A 16,814-nucleotide genomic window follows, 5' to 3' on the forward strand; every position below is an offset into this window, starting at 1 on the left:
AAGTTCCCTGGGTAAGGGCCTGTTTTTTGCTTTTTAATTTTTTTTTAAGGCTTTTGTCCCTGGGAAGAGAACTGTTCAGTTCACGGTAAGGATCAGAGATGCAAGCGTAGATTGTCCAGAGGGCAATGCGGAAAGCGCTTGGGAACCAGAGAGAAAACTCCTTGTTTCACAGGGAGCCAGGCCTCTCCTCCAGCCCGGGGCGCCTCGCCGGCGGCCCACGCCACCTCCCGTACTTGCTCACAGATGCCCTTCACAGGCAAAGTGCTTTCCCACCCCAGATGTTTACTCTGGGACTGCCCGCTTTGGGGATCCTCAGGAGTTGTCCATGCTTCTCCAGGTGGTGGATGAAACTGGGGTGAACCAGACAGAATGGGTTTATTCAGGGCAACCAGCATGACCCTAGATTTGGAGTCGGGAGACCGGGAGCTGCTGCTACCTTCCAGTGATGACGAGCGAGTTGTTTCCCTGATCAGGTTTCACTTTCCTCTGTTCTAAAACGAGAAGTGGCTGGGATGGCCTTTGAGCTCTCAAAGATGGCAGAAGTGATATGCGGGTGCTGGGTGGGGGGTCGGAGGGACTTGTCTAAGGTATCCAGCCCATTGCCGGAGGGTCCTTTGCCTGAGGAAGCAGAGCCTATCACAGGCCTGAGAGACGAAAGGGAAGGAAACCAGGAGAAAATGGGAGCAAGGGAAGGGGGTCATGGCTGGGACAGTTAGACCCCAACTTGTTTGGCAGAGATCAGATGGACAGTAAGTTGGTCTGATTAGAACAATTCCACTGGCCACTCGGAGATTTTATTGTCCTGAGGCTAAAGAGTTCGTTAGTCTCAGCCACTGGTTCTTTTTTTTTTTTTTTACCTAACTGACCACTGCTGTTAGATAAACACTGGCTTGGGTCACCTGCTAGATCATCTACATGGGTTGAACTGACTCATCAATTCCATGAGACAACTGATTTTTACCAATTATTTCCAGGAAACAGGGAATTTACTGAAATGAACCAAATCCAATAACAGTTTTCAGTTTTCACTTTTCAGAGACAGTTTGGATCTGACATCTTTGGTTTTCAAGAGACAGGACACCTGCCGCTTAACCACAGCAGCCAGATCCCCAAGAAGGCTGGGAAAAACCCTGCAAGCAATGGGATTTGGGACTCAGTCTCCCCCCTCAGTAAAATGGGAAAGTTGGACTAGACCCACAGTAGCAAACACATGGTGTGAATACTGCCACTCTTACTCTTCCATCTACAGCAGACATTGCTAATCAATTACAACACTCATCCCCATGGGACCCAGTTGCGGCCTCAGAATCCTTTTCAACACAGGGCTTCAGGCAGCCCCTACCAATCAATTAGATTTGGCATGTATGATAAAAAGCATTTGTCCTCTCAGCACTAGATGATCTCCAAGCCTCCCTCCAGCTGTGCTGATCTAGAATTGCAACTGATTAGGTGTCTGAGGCCTCAGCTTGGAGACCACCAGATCGCCAGCTGTCCCTGAGGCTTCCCAGGTCTGTGGAGCTGCCCTTGAGCGAGGCCATGGCTGAGCTGGTGCCTTATTAATTTTCCTCACTGCTAATAAATGTGCATTGCGTCAGCTCCATCCTGCCCCCTCCTGTTCTCCGGCTGCCGCCATCAGCAGGGACTTTTTCAAGAGCTGTAAAAATAGTTTTTTTGAAGAGTCTGCACAGAAGAAGCAGCCAAGCCTTTTTGTTTCCTTTCTTTTCTGAGGGAATGGGGGAGATGGGTAGGGAATACTTCACAATGAAGGAATGTGCTCCTTGGAGAATTTAAAGTTGTTTTTCCTAAAATAAAAAAAAGAAGAAGTTATCACACTCTGGTTTCACATTGAGTCACAGAGCGCGTCTGTGAGGATTGGTAACAGCTCCCAGGAGATCACCGGCTTAGGTCGGGTCTCGTTAGGCTGTTGGTCGACCACTGGGTCCTGATGAACAAAGCCTTAGTGAGCCTCCTGCTCCCCACCCACCCTTTGCTGTTCCAGCTTCTGTGGTCCAGTGGGCTTGATGGCTCCACGAGGGGGCTTGTCTTGCCTGCGATGGACGTTAGACAAGGAGGAGAGCTTTCTTTCTAATGAATAAATGTTTCACTTTCCCCACTGGTGCTCTGGATTATGAAGAAACTTGAGAAAGATACTAAAATACTAGGGATGGGAGGGTCCTGAGGCAGGGAGGTTGCACTTCCTCCTTGCTCCCCTCATTTTATTGATGAAGAAACTGAGGCTTGCAAAGGATGGGGGACAGGGGAAGCAGGTACCAGAGGGAAGGGCATGCAACTGGTCCTGGGAAGGGGATGCACCTCTTGACTCCAGACTAGCAAGTCAAAGCTGCAGAAGAGCTCTGATAGCATTAACCCAGAGCTTCTCAAACCATACCCCTGTCTTAAAAGGCAACACATTGTCACAGGGTTCTGGCATATAATTATATTCTTACGCTTTACACTTTTAATTCTTAAGTAACTACAAACCCAAACAAATTATTCCATTAATAAACAAAACCACAAAGATGATAAAATTCCCATTAACAACATTAAGTTAATGTGATGGATAATAATGGTTTTGCTGAAACAGAGCCCGTAGGGCAGAGAAGAGGAGCCGAGAAGAACAACAGAAGACTCAGGGCCTTCCCGTCAGAAGCCACTGCAGCGAAGGGTCCTAGGGGAAAGTTAGCGTCGGAGGAGATGGCAGGGCCAAGTCAGAGGCTGGTCGGAGGAGGCTGGGAGACGAGGCTGCTTCTGGGCAGCCCGCACATCTTCTTAGGGGGTTATTTGCCCAGCACAGCTTGGCTCGCAGTGTTCTTTCCATGGACAGGTCTCCTTCAGGCTCAGATCATCCCCTCACTTCTTAGCAAATCTTTGACAAAGAGGGCAGTGCCATGTGGTCATCTCCTCTCTCCTCTGTCACCTTACCTGCCGATGGGGAAGGACCCTAGACCGGGCTTTGCGAAGGCACGGACGCTGCTCCTCCCTGCCGCTTCCTATCTCCTTCGGTGACAACACAGACCGAAAGCAGGATGTGTAAGTAGATCACGTAGTGCGGTGGAGCAGCACAGATGGGCAGTCCCGTTGTAAATGGGTGTTGAGGGGAGGTCTCAGGGAGGAGGTGACGTAACAGTAAGGGCTTGGAGCAGGCGAGGGGACAAGCCATGGCATTTGTCGGGGAAGTGGTCTGCCTACCCAAATCCTATTGGTCTCCCAACCTGGTTCAAATGTCCCTTCGTCCAGAAAGCCTCTCACATTTGGAATTCCCACAGCTTCTCCTGCAGCTGTGTCACTCTGTGCCGTGTCTCCTGGCTCTTTCCAGGCTTGTGTCTCCTTTCTCCGGGACCCGGAGCCAGCGCACCACTCTCCTCTACCAGAATGTCAGCTCCTGAGAGCAGGGGTTTGCTTGTTCACTGCTGTATCCCCAGCCTCGGTAGGTGGTCCATAAATACCTATTGAATTGCTGGAGATGGATCAAGTTGGGGATGGGAATCGTCTGTCTTCAGCACTTGAGCTCTTGATAGTAGACGCCTGATTTCTCTGCCTCAGTCCCATCTTAGGTTCAGCATAAGGTTTGTCAAGTGAATGAACAGCTATTGATTAGGACTTATTGTCCCTCACTCAATTGATTGGCAGGGAGACCCAAAGTCACAGATAAGGGAGTGAATTCAATTCGACCACCCATTCTTAGTGGTCAGAGCAGCTGTTCTTGTGATGTGATTAACTCTGTCTCTGGATCCCGTGGTTTCTTCTATCAAAGCAGCTGATTGAATAGCTGAGCAAGCCCTGGTCTAAACTGAGCAGTGGGCCTTCCTTCAGTCAGTAAGTATTTATTGAGTGCCTACTGTGTACCGGGGATTGCTCTAGAAGCTGTGGTACAGCAGTGAACAAGGCAGGCAAAAATCCCTGTCCTCATAGAACGAACATTCTAGTGGGGAAGACAAATAAACAGAAGTACGATACATAGAGTGTCAGATGATGGTGATAAGTGCTTGAAAAATTAAAACAGGGAAGAGGTAGACAATACTGAACAGGGAGGGTGCAAATATTATATGGGGTGCTCAGGGACAGCCTCACTGAGAAGATAACATAGACACACCAGAAGAGGGAGAGGGCGAAGAGTGTTCCAGGCAAATGGAGCTCCCAGTGCAAAGCCCCTGATGCAGGAGGAATTACTGGGTAGGTTTGAGGAGCAACAAGGAGCCCAATGTGGTGGGAGCAGAATGAAGCGTGGGGTTGAGGGTGGGGAAGAGTGGAGGGGATGGGTGGGTCAGAGAACGGGGGAACAGATGTCAACTTTGGCTCCTATTCTAATTTTTTTTAATTTATTGGTTTTAATGAGAGAGAAAAGAAGAAGAAGAAGAAGAAGAAGAGAGAGAGAGACTAATTTGTTGTTTCACTTACTTATGCATTCATTGGTTGATTCTTGTATATATGTGTCCTGATCGGGGATCAAACCAGCAACCTTGGCATACCAGGACAATGCTCTTACTAACTGAGCTACCCAGCCAGGGTTTGGCTCCTACTCTAAATGTTCCAGTTTGCCACTGCTGCATAACAAACTACCCCACATTGCAGTGGCTTAACACACAATTTAGTGTTTGTTCCCATGATTCTGTGGGTTGACTGAGCTCAGCTGGGTGGTTCTTGCTCTGCTTCATGTGGTTGCAGCCAGAATAGAGGCTGGTGCTAAAGGCATCAGAAGACTCCACTCACAGGTCTGGCCCCATGGAGCTCTCCAGGTGACCTCTCTTTCCAGCATAACTTGGACTTCTCCTATGATGACTAAGGGCTCTAAATGGCAGGAATCAGAAACAGCCAGGCCCCTTAAAGCACAGCATCACTTACACTTTCGCAGGGCTCCATTAGCCAAAGTAGTCACTAGTTAACCCAGATTCACAGGGGTGGAGGAATAGATGCCACCACTCTGTATAAGCAGGGAGAAAAGAAATTGATGGCACCCCTATACATTTGAGGAAAAATAGGAAGTCTCTGGGAGCCTGGGAGCAGAGGAATGACATCATATGTCCTATATTTTTAACATGATAGCTGGCCACATGTGTGGAAACCTGGCACCTGCCTGCCCATCGTGCCAGGCTCCTTCTGTTGCTTATTGAGACCTTCTTTCCCCCTGATCCCACTGCAGCCATGCCCTCTGCGGGGGAACCTCCTCTGTTCACAAAACACTCCATGGTCACTGCTGAGAAGCTGCGCCCTCGCTAAGTCTCATAGAAGGAGTGCTGAAGGCCCCCTTCTCTCCGTCTGCAGTGCCCTCATCTGGCTCCTGTCCCAGCCCCAAAGACTCTCAATTTTCCACGATTGGTTTGGTCACACAGACAGAGGAAGGGAGAGAGAGAAAAGACTGGAGAGTAAGTTCAGAGAGCTTCCTGCCTGATGCCTCATCACTGCCCTCTGGATCCAATGTCCTGATGTTTAATGGTGGCAGCGTGGGCACTCTCACTTGCGGGCCACCAGGATGATGGTACCCTACTCTCTGCTCATACCTGTGGGTCGTCCTGTTCAGAGTTGCTGTGGTACAACTCCAGGGGGCACCAATCACATGAATTCTCTTTCCTCCTGCCAGTCTAATTTCCATTCTTTCTCCCTTCCTCTTAGGGCAACACGCCCAGTTTGGAACAATCTGAACATTCAGAATCAGGGACTCTAGATTCAGGAATGTAGAGCTTCATGGAACAAGTGTCCAAGGTTCCATCTCACCTGCCCAAGAAGACAGCAATCACTGGATGCCACCCTGCACAGCTGTCCTGTCCTCACCCATGGAATGGCACCAGTGTCTAGATACCAAGATGTGGGATCCTAGACTCTTCAATGTCCAGAGGCGGTGCCCCTGCCATCTGACCCTTACCTGGAAGGAGCTGAGAGACACTGGGCTGGTCTAAGGGAGACCAGCAGCTTCTGTTGAGAGGTGGCCCACAGAAAGCTCACCCAGGCTGGCAGCCCATGCAAGGACAACCAGGCTGCCAAACAGGCCTCTAAGTGACCTCCCACCCCCGTGCTGGTCACTGCACCCTCAGGAGGCAGCAAAGCACATGATTCAAAGCTTGGGTTTTTGGGTCAGCTGGTCTGGGTTCAAGTCCCACTTCTGTTATTTCCTGTGTGTTGGCAAGGCTTTTTCTCTAGGAGTTTCCATTTCCTGTTTGCAGATGGGTTTACCTTCTTGGGTTGCTATAAGGATTTAGTGAAATCTATTTCCCTGTGGCAGTCATTTTTACTGTCTGGCCTACTAGCATTAGTTCCCAGTGGCTTAAGCCATAAGCTCTTGCCTTCTCTTCCTTTTTGTAGTTTCTTTCCTTTTCTCTGGACCAGCGGTCCCGGGGATGTGGGACCTCCCAGTGGCACCTCCATGCTAGCCTAAAACGGTTGATTCAGTGGGGGTAGGGGTGGTTTTGAAATAGGGTATAAGTTTTCTTAGAGTGTCTGCATTGTCCCATCCAAAGCAGGGAGGGAGACCCCCTGGAGCCTCGAGGGCCTTTCATCCTGGCAACTCTGAATTCATGAAATCCACAGTCCTGGCATTGTAGGGCCAGGAACCTGGCTCCACAGTCAGCAAGAAGTTCCTTGCAGGAGACAGGCATGTTGTGTGCCGGCCAGGTAGCATTACACCACCAGGGGGCGCTGCCTAGCTGGGCGCTCTTCCCACTTCTCAAGGAGGCAGAACGGGAAGTTCTACGTTAGAAGCTTACGCTAGAGGGTTGTGTACAGGTAGATAGACCGAACTTCCAAGGTCCGCCACCTGGCAGGCTGGGAATGACAACAGGGACCCTTTACATCTCGGGCCCGTTACAGTAGACCTCCTGTTCCTCTAAAGACCATTCCATCTTATGACTAAGGGGATAATGCCCAGATAACAAGCCGGGACTCAGAGAGGTGAAAGGGTGTTGAAGGCCACACAACTGATAGTGGCAAAGCAGAGATCCCTCCTAGGCTTGCCTGATGTCAACCCTGGGGTTCTGCCATTTGACCAGCCGCAGAGGCTGAATGGTGAGGGGGAGGGAGAGTGTCCTGGGAGGCTGGAGGCGGGCGTGCATCCCACTCCACCTCCACCCAGTGCAGCTGACCATTCTTGTGCACTCCCTTCCCCTCCTGAGACGCCATGGGTGAGATCTCAGGGAACTTCTCTATTTGGAGGAGTTGGTGAGGGGCTCAGGATCAACATCAGCATGAGTGACGACCTCGTTACTCAACAAGACATGTGATTTTCCTGGCTCACAGCCTGGCCTCTTTAGGGATGATTTTCATCGTGTCAGAGACTTCCACATGCCCCAACTAGCCATGGACACCCTAGTTTGCCACTGCACCCCCAGTCTGGGGCAGATGCTGGGGTAGATGGAGCCCGGGCATCTGTGCTGACCCAGGGTGCCGAAGGCCACCATTCACTCTGTGCTGTGCCCCATGCTGAACGCTGTACATGTAGCCTCATTTGACCCTCATGCCAGCCCTGTGAGGCACACAGTTATGATCTCTGCTTTCCAGAGGGGAATGGAAGCTCAGAGCATACTTTAGCAGCCGTGGAGAGGAGACTTTCCCCCATTTCTGTCACTGATTGGCTAGATGAATGACGAGTGTTCAAGCTGGAGTCTTAGCACCTGCCTGGGCTCTGGAGAATGAGAAGGGCATGAGGGCTGGTTGTTCTTCAGCAAAGGTTTCCTGGGCATCCACCCTGGAGACAGAAATGAAGGACACAGTGGCCTTTCAGGAGCTCACAAACCCAAGAGCTCTGACAGGTCCCCAGTGGAGGACGAGTGGTAGCAATACCTGTGAGTGAGCATGTGCAGGGGCCAGCAAGGGAGACAAGGGGCTGTGGTGACCAGCCAAGGCTTACAGGAAGAGGGGAGAATGGAAACGGTCACCAAAGGGTAAGGAAGATCATGCTCTGTGGAGAGAGGTGTGGGAGACCTTCGAGCAAAGGCCAGCGCCTCAGGGTCTTGGGCAGGGTAGGGAGACAGCAAGAGGACCAGGGCTCCTCTCTGAGACACCCTTGGTCTGCAGGACGTAGATAAAGTGCAGGAAGACACTGGGTGTCCAGGGAAGGATGGGGGGCCTTCAGGAGCAAATGCACTATGATGCTGAAACCCGTCTCGGAGGAAAAAAATGAGGTTTTGCATTGACTCTAATCGGAAAACTGCATGTCTCCTCCATGTGTGTCCCCGTGGGAATGTGGATGTGTGAGTGTATGTTTGAAGCCTTATGTCAAAGTCCTTTTCCATTCATGATCTCTTTTTACTTGCCCAACTACTCTGAGAGGTTGGCTGGACAGAAATACCCTCGAGGCCAGATGAGAAAACAGAACCCTAGCGGGATAAAATGCCTTGCCCAGGGTCATGGGGCCCAATAGTTGAAAATCCAAGACTGATCTCAGGCTCCTGGGCCCAGCTCTATGCTCCTGCCCCTGAACCTTCTGCCCAGACCCCATCTTACCACCCAGGATTCGGCATGCCACAGGCCTTGCTTATACTCCCCGGGCATTCTCCCCTGGATCCTGGACTGTATGTGAGCCCTGCATTTCCACAGGAAACCCCCCAGCAGGTCTGGTGGGTCTAGGGGTGGGAGTGAAAGAATGATACCAGGAAGAGAAAGATTCCAGTGGCTGCAGAGGCCAGAGCCCAACGCCAGGCCTAGGGTTCATCTTCTCTTCCCAAACTGCTTTGAGCAACTACCACTGCCTTTAGAAGGAGCTGCCACAGAAGGGACCTGCGAGGAGTGAAGCCCTGTGCTGGTCCTCCAGGGCAGCCTGGGCCGTGGGTCTCGGATGAGGGCCTACTAGTTTGACTTCTTTCCAGAACCTCCAGTAGAATGGCAGAGAACTGAGGGCCTGGGGAGTTGTTCTCTGGCCCAATCCATAAGAGTAGGCATTTGCAAAGGTCTCACTTGATGCCAGGCACTGCCTTGAGTGGTTTGCACATATGTGTACAAGGAATCTTCACAAGCCCCTTGGAAAGAAGGTACCCTTATTACCTCTATTTTCAGGTGAGAGGGACGCACAGAGAGATTCAGTGACTTAACCCAAGGTCACTCACTTTATAAGTGGCAGAGCTGGGGTTTGAACCCAGAGAATCTACCTCTAAGAGCTTTTTTGCCTCTATTAAAAATAACCAAAGCTACCTTTTGGGTCCTACCTGCTACGTGCCTGGTACTTTGCTCCTCACAGCAAGGCAGTGCCTGAGGGGCTGATGTTCTCCCATTTCACAGATGAGCAAACCCAGGCTTAGGGAGCTGCCTGGGGTGAGGGGACTTCGGATTCTCACAGTTGCTAAGTCTGGCTAAATCCGAAGCTTCCTCCCCACTCAGCCTCTGGAGGGTCCGTTTGACTTGCTGTGTGACTATGGGAAGGTACACTCCTTTTAAGAGCCTCAGTTTCCCTATCACTGAGGCCTTTTGGCCCTGTCCTCCTTGATCCCGCAAGAGGCGTAAAGGGGTTGCGGTGCGGGACACCCCAGAGCCTTTCCCTTCTCCCATTGAACCGCGTCCCCCGCCACCTTCTCTCCCCGGCCTCTCCCCTCCCCCCGCCCACTTGCTGCGGCGTTTCTTTCCTCGATTGCTTGGAGTGAGTGAATGTGGATGGGCGAACCGTGAGGCGCTAGGTGCGAAATGCCTATGCCGTATCCCCGAGAGGTCAGCGAGACCCGGCAGAGAAGGCCCCGTTCTGACGCGCCGAAGGGCCGAAGGGCTGCGCAGCCACGTGCTCGGGCAGTTCCTCGCAGAGCTGACCGTCCTCTGGAAAAGAGCAGCGCTCCCAACTGGAGGAGGGGCTGGGGAAGGAGAGCCAGAGGAGGCCGATTCTGGGCAGAAGGGGTGGGGGTGGGGGGAGGTAGAGAGGACGCGGACAAAGGAGGCGGCCGGCAGCCCAGCTGTTTTGAAAAATGCTTCCTGTTTCTTTAAAGGCGCTCGCTGCTCGGGCGGCCGGGCTGGGAGGCGGTGGCGGCGGGAGCTGCCTGCTCTCCGGGCGGCGGCGCTGACTGATCTCGCGAACTGGGCTTCTGTGTAAACTGAGGCTAAACAAACACAGATGGAGCGCAGCGGGCGTGCTCCAGAAATGCTGGCACGGCGGCAGCGACTTCAGATGACACTCTGAGCGCTTCGGGAAGGGACTGCCCGGCGGCTTCGCGGAGCCGGCGGCGCAGCTGCCCCGGGCGCGGGGGTGAGACGAGAGAGGGCGGGAGGGAGGGAGGGCGGGGGCGAGTAGGGGAGAGCCCGAGCCTCCGAGGCGCCGACAGCGGCGGCCACCGGGCAGAGCCGGGCGCCGCGTGCAGAGCGAGCGCTGCGGGCGCGCGTTCCGGGCAGCCCCACGCCCCTGCCTCGCGCGCTGCCCGCGCCATGAAGCACATCCCAGTTCTCGAGGACGGGCCGTGGAAGACCGTGTGTGTAAAGGAGCTGAACGGCCTCAAGAAGCTCAAGCGGAAAGGCAAGGAGCCGGCGCGGCGTGCGAATGGCTATAAAACTTTCCGATTGGACTTGGAAGCGCCCGATCAAGGCGCCACTGCCACCAACGGGCTGCGGGACAGGACCCAGCGGCTGCAACCGGTCCCGGCCCCGGTGCCAGCCCCAGTGGCCCCGGCCATTCCCTCAGGTGCGGGCCCGGACACCTCTGGGGAGCGCGGGGGCGCCCGGGCGCCGGAGGTCTTGGATGCGCGGAAACGCGGCTTCGCCCTGAGCGCGGTGGGACCCCGACTGTCCACGCCGCCGCCGCCGCCGCCGCCCCCGCCAGCACCCCAGGGCCAGGTACCCGGGGGCCCGGAGGTACAGCCTTTCCGGGAACCCGGCCTGCGTCCCCGTATCTTGCTGTGCGCACCGCCTGCCCGCCCCATGCCTTCCGCACCCCCCGCGCCGCCGGAGACCTCGGTGCGCCCTGTGCCCCCTGCGCCCCCAGCGCGCCCCGGGGAAAGTTCCTACTCGTCAATTTCACACGTAATTTACAATAACCACCCGGATTCCTCCGCGTCGCCTAGGAAACGGCCGGGCGAAGCGACCGCCGCCTCCTCGGAGATCAAAGCCCTGCAGCAGACCCGGAGGCTCCTGGCGAACGCCCGGGAGCGGACGCGGGTGCACACCATCAGCGCAGCCTTCGAGGCGCTGCGCAAGCAGGTACCCACTCCCGGCCGCACACTCTCACTGCGCTCGGGGGAAAATTGCCAGTGGGTGGGTGAGTGCCCGAGAGAATTTAGGGAGGGGAGGGTGTGTGAGAATGTCAAGCTGTCCCCGCCCTGTCGGCCCCAGGATGCTGACAGGTTTGGGCCTCCCAGAGTAGTGACCGTTGCCAAGCGTTTGTTAGGTATATCTTAGTTTGCGAAGTGGGGGTGAAGGTCCCCCCAAGGCATGCCCTGGTCCTCCCAGCCCCTCCCCACGGGGTGACTCTGTGTGTCTGACTTGAGCACTCATCGTTAACTTTTATGGCAGTGAGTATTTGTCTCCCGGAGTTCCTCGGGAGAGGTGGGGAATGGAAAGGGGGAATGTGGGAATCTGGCGCGGAAGGGGAGAAGACCTTCCCTTCAGGCATTTGGCATGGTCCGGGGCCTGGACCCTCATTCCCTCTTCAGTGTCCAGTTTCCAGGAGGGATGTCCTACACTCAGGTTCCTTCTGTGCTCTGCACCCCTTGCCTTGGTGTCCTTAAAGACCCAGGCTGCAAGCCTGCGGTTCCTCCCCAGGGATGACTTAGAGATTGGCTGGTGAGAGCCTTCGCAGGAGTTCCCCTTCACCGCTGCCCTTCATTCCATGGTGAAGCAGGCAGGTCTGCTGAGGGGACTGGTTAGTTGGATCGGGACCTTCAGAGCCTAGTTCCGGGGTGGGTCAAGGACTACTCAGTTTGGGGCTGGTGGGGACTGCCCTCACTCTGCAATGCCTTGGGCGGGGGGATGGGTGGGGTGGGGCAATTTTACAATACCACTTTGGACAAGATTGACCTGGGGTTCTAGGCTTCTCAATTTTCTTAGAGAGAAGAGAGATCTAAGAAGGGGTGGTAAGTGTCCCCTGCTCCCACCCACACAGGGAATGGAGAAGGGCAGGAGGTGGATGTTACTGTAGTGAGGTTTTTTCCTTGCTCAGCAGCTGACTTCCTGTGTGACTCCAGGGAAGTAATTCACCCTCTCTGGGCTTGAGCCAGCAACAAAACAGTTCAGAAAACATGATCTTCTTTTTGGGTGACACTGGTCTTCCTCCTGTGGGTGGGGTGGGCAGTGGTGCCTGTGTCCATCCATGGGAAGGGAATTGAACTGGGGGAAAGAACCCGTATGACTTTCTAACCAAAGTGTCTTGCTTGGGTTTTGGGAAGATGTTTGCTCATTGAGTTGGGGTGGAGGGGGTCCAGTAGCTGACACAGACCAGGCGGGGCCACTGACCTTAGCAATGCCAGTTGGGACAGCGGGCAGAGGGGCCAGTGGAGCATCCAGCGTCTGGATGCTTGGGGAGGGCAATAGCCTATAGAGTGTGCTGCGGCCCACCGCTCAGGAAAGAAAGATGACACAAGGCCTGTCCACCTGCCAACTAGGGAGACCCTTCCCAGATTGAGGGGCCAGGTACTCAGGGCATCACAGCTGATGAATAGCAGAGCAGGGCTGGCGCCTATGTCCTTCCAGTGCCAGTTGAAGGCCCTTTCTACCCCTCTGGCTTCCTCCTTCAGTGTGGAGGAAATATTTTGCAGGTGGTGAGACAAGTTCAGGGAGCTTGTGTCAGGTGATCGAAGCCTTGCAGGTTTTGCCCCGCACACCTCCTTGGCATGCCATTCACTAGTCTCCAGTGTACTGCTGCCTTCTTGGCATGGTGCAGCCGCAGCCTGCATAGCTGTGTGCCACTGTCATTGCAGAGCCTGGCTTCGAATTGGGGTTAGTGAGTCACGTCAATGCCTAGGCTCTCCTCGGCCTGTTGAATACCCCAGAGCTGTCCACCCTCAGCACTAAGGAAGCCACGCAGCCTCCTGTTTTGTCCGTCCCACTATCCTCTCAACCAGGAAGGGAGTTTGTGGGGAGAGGCTGCTTAAGCCACAGAGGTGCAGGTCGGGGACAGGCCCTCTGGGTGGGGGGTGTGTGATAGCAAGGCCAGGTTGGTGTGTGTGGGGGGGGCAGATGGTCAGGCCTCAGCACATGCCACCAGCCCAGCTGCACAGGGCCCTCCCCGCCCCCTCATGTGAAGGCCATGTGTGCACAGCTGGGCCTGGCCCATGTGCAGGGCTGCTGCAGGACCAGGTGGGAGGAGTTTGAGGGGGGCAGCCCGGCCTTGCTGGGTGGGTGAGGGGGGCGCCAGCGCTGTGGGCCTCAGACTCCTGGCAGAACCTTCTGGCTCACAGACTGTGCTCACTCTTGGGGCATCTGGTGTGTGTGCAGATTGCCTTTCTCCCCTGAAAGTGGGAAGCCCCTCAGTCTTGATGGAGGAAGGGCAGCCTTGCAGGCAGAGGCCCGAGGCATCAGGGAGGAGACCTCAGGACCTGCTGAGGTGCCTCTTCATGAAGGAGGTGCCAAGTGGGTGAGGCCCAGGCCCCTCCTCGGCTGCCTCCCAAGGGATCCTCACCAAAGGGGCTCAGGGTGGCCCAGGTAGCGTCCCTTCCCCCGCACCTCTCTCAGTCTCAGACCCCTCTGTCCTGCTCCCTCACGTCCACAGTCACCAGGGCGGCTGCTGAGGAGCCTCATTGAGCCTATTGTTGCGTATCTGTAATGTACTTCCCATGTTACAGATGAGGACACTTACAGAGAGATTAAACAAGTGACCAGGATTTTTACCCAGACTTATCTGACCCTGAGGCATGGCTCCTAATTATTAAAACTCAGGTTCTCAGGGTCTAGCCTGTTGCTGTGTATAACTTGACAGGAACCTTGAGCAGTTCTGCATAGAGTGTTTTTGTCTCAGAAAGTCTGTGCTTACTGACATAGTAATTTCAAGTGGAATCAAATGCTGAGCTGTATTCCATGGGCAGCGTTGGGCTCTGCGGGTTCAGGAGTCTCGGTGGGCTTCCAGGAGGGTGCCTGGGCTGGGTATGAAGGGTGGGCAGGAGCTGGCACAGAGGCCAGTGGGGAGAGGGCTTCCAGGCCTCTCCTGCGTTGGCTGGTGGGTTCTTGGCTTGGTTTCTCTGTAGCACCTTCCTGCATTTGCCCACAGTGATCCCATTCTGAGGAATCGGTATTCTGATGCCCATGTTATTGGTGAGAAAACTGAGGTCCCCAAGGGTTATGAACCTCCCTGAGGTCATGTGGATGACCAGGGGTAGAGCCAGCCCTCAGGCCCCCAGGACAGTGCATTTTTGCATTTTCCTGTTTCCTTGAACTTGGAGAGGGTCCAACTTGGGGTGGGTGGGGTATATGTTCTGGGGGCAAATGGGACCTCAGGACAGTCCCCAAATTTACTCTTCTGAAGCTGAAAAATCTTCATGGTATGAACACAGGGCAGGTCCTTTTACTTTCCCAGAAGCTGGGCAGTCTCTCAGGAGTGGGAGCCAAGTGACCCTGCTGCCCGCTCTGCCCTGTGTCCTCTGCCCAGAGTGAGCAGACAAGAGCTGCAGGGTCTTCTGCAGGCAGTGGGGTGGCTGGGCTCTAGGTCTCAGTATGGGTGCTCAAAGAGGTAACGCACAAAGGCTGGGGTCCCGTGGGATCAGTCTGGAACTCTCCATCTGCAGATGAGAGGGGTGGCCTGTCCACCTCCCCATCGTAGGCTCTAGATGCCCATCCAAATCCCCAAGCAGTTGCTTTTGGCTAACTGAGCGGGGAGTTCAAAACTTAAAAAAATCTCCCATCAGCTGAGAGTCATGGGGTATTCTTACACACCCACTATTAAATGCTCCTGTCAAGTAGAAGTGATGCTTTCTACCTCTTGAAGCTGTTTTAGGATGAATGTAGGCAGGTAGGCAAAACGCTCAACCCTCTACCTGCCTTTGTAGACCACAATAAACAGCAAGGGGTAGCCTGGTCCAAGCGGTCACGGACGGCAGGCATGGGCTATTAGCCCACTCTCCGGATGAGGAAACTGAGGCTCAGAGGTGAAAGGCACTTGCCCAAAGTTACACTGCAGAGTGCCTGGGATTTAGACCAGCTCTTCCCAGAATTAGAACCTGCCATGAGATTCTCACTTTGCAGTAGCGCCCAGGCTAGGGTGCCTCTGCGTTGGGGTCTCAGGGCCCAGGTGCTATGTGCTGCAGCTTGGGCACCAGGAGGATCTGGAATTAGGTTAGCTGAGGAGCACACCCCCCACCAGGGGAGGGAGAGGAGAGGTGATATGATCAGAAGTTGCAATTGGTGTCCCGTCTGTGGCCGCCTCTGGTGGTGGGAACGGGGAGAGCCCAGTGGCCCTGTGCCTTCCTTGGACACAGGCAAACTTTTGGTCCCAAATAGGTCTTAGCTGTGTGACTGGGGCCCAATATGTCATATTTCTGTTTCTTTATGTGCAGATGGGGTAATAATCTTTTTTTTTTTTTTTTTTTTTTTTTTTTTTTTGTGGGGGAAGATTTTAAATGGGATAAAACTACTTGTAAACAGCTTATGCAACCAGAACTCAATAGATAGTGTTCTTGTTAGACCTGGACTTTGACAGAAGCAGTGAGACAGAGTGACAAATCTGGGACAAAACTGGCCCAGAACCTGGCACCTGAGCCCTTAAGTTGGCCTTGACCTCATCTGTTGCTCTGTATTCCCACAGTCATCCTGGATCCCCACGTGCGGAACACTCCCCAGATACCGACTCCCGACTGGCAGGGCAGGCAGCTGTTCAGGGGCCAAGGGCTCACAGAGCTGAATAACTTCCAGCGCGGCCTCTAGGTGAAGGCAACGCCAGGGCCTGTGTCACAAAGCTGCGTCCCACGTCCAGGGCCTCCCCCAGAAGGCCCTCCCTCCCTGGGGTCCTCTGTCCCAGGATTATCAGGAACCTTTCTGTCCCACAGACCTTGTTTATTTGTTCATGCTGATAAAACAGGATTCTCTGGCCTCTGGTTGGGAACATGCAAAGTGCATTGTTCTGCCGGCTTTTCTTGGATGGGTTTAGAGCCGTCGCCAGGCTGGGAGTGGGAGGTAGGAAAGGGAAATGCATTGGAGGTTGCCATTCTCTCTGTCACCTCCCTGCCCCTCCCTGGGTTTCCTAGCTTGGTGAGGAGCAACTCCTGGGCTGCTGGAGCATTTTAAAAGGTGACGGCAAACCTTGCTTCTCGTGTGGGTGTGTCTCAGGACCCCCTGGGGGTAGGTGATAAGCAAGGTGTCTTGGCTCCAGATTTCCTGCTTCTCCCCTTCTCTGCAGCTGCTCTTTGGAGACCTGCAACACCAGCTGGACTATTTTGCTGACTTGTATCAAGCCTTACTCTGAGCAGTGCATATGTCATCTCATTTAATCCCTACCATGCTGTGAGGTCACTCCTGTTAGCAATATGACGAGGCCACCAGAGCTCAGAAAGATTATGTCACTCACCCAGGGTCTCATAGTTAGGAAAGGCTAGAGCCAGGAGTTAAACTAGGTGACCAGAATGTTTGTGTGCTTACGCTCTAGGCCAAATAGCTAAATCTTCATTCTCAGAATGAGGAAAGGATTTTGAACCCAGTTCTAAACATTCTGGAGTCACGTGGCAAATATGGAGGGAGATCATTCTTTTTTTCTCACGCATTTTCTTTTTCCACAAACCCTTTTGAGTGCCTGTTATGAACAGGACCTGTGCCAGGCTCTGCAGATAGGGGCCTTTCCCTACACCTTACAGGGAGACTGACCATTAAATGAGTCTCAATTAGCAGGAGTTAAGGACAGTTGGGGAGCTATTAGAGCACCACCAAGGGCAGGCACCTCCCACCTTACCTTCAGCCTCCTTGTTTAGTGTTGGGGTGGGGCAGTCAGAGAAAGCTAA

General features: G+C 54.0%; 2 protein-coding genes across 3 annotated transcripts in view; one reads left to right on the plus strand and one right to left on the minus strand.

The window, feature by feature from the left end:
- Positions 1–841: 841 nt before the first annotated feature.
- ST3GAL5 (ST3 beta-galactoside alpha-2,3-sialyltransferase 5) overlaps positions 842–16,814 on the minus strand; it is a 132,198-nt gene continuing 116,225 nt past the window's right edge. Inside the window, exon 8 of the transcript XR_008529481.1 lies at positions 842–857. The gene's annotated coding sequence lies outside the window, so the exon portion shown is untranslated. The remainder of the gene's footprint in view (positions 858–16,814) is intronic.
- The window catches only part of ATOH8 (atonal bHLH transcription factor 8), a 29,200-nt gene continuing 22,584 nt past the window's right edge, over positions 10,199–16,814 (plus strand). For both annotated transcript variants that reach the window (XM_054577664.1, XM_054577663.1), the window contains exon 1: positions 10,199–11,097. In XM_054577664.1, coding sequence (XP_054433639.1) covers positions 10,330–11,097 — 768 coding nt within the window. In that variant the 5' untranslated portion in view covers positions 10,199–10,329. The remainder of the gene's footprint in view (positions 11,098–16,814) is intronic.

Source organism: Pteronotus mesoamericanus, unplaced genomic scaffold (genome assembly GCF_021234165.1).
Source record: "Pteronotus mesoamericanus isolate MK-2021 breed Mesoamerican mustached bat unplaced genomic scaffold, CSHL_Meso_final contig_44, whole genome shotgun sequence".
Taxonomy (NCBI): domain Eukaryota; kingdom Metazoa; phylum Chordata; class Mammalia; order Chiroptera; family Mormoopidae; genus Pteronotus; species Pteronotus mesoamericanus.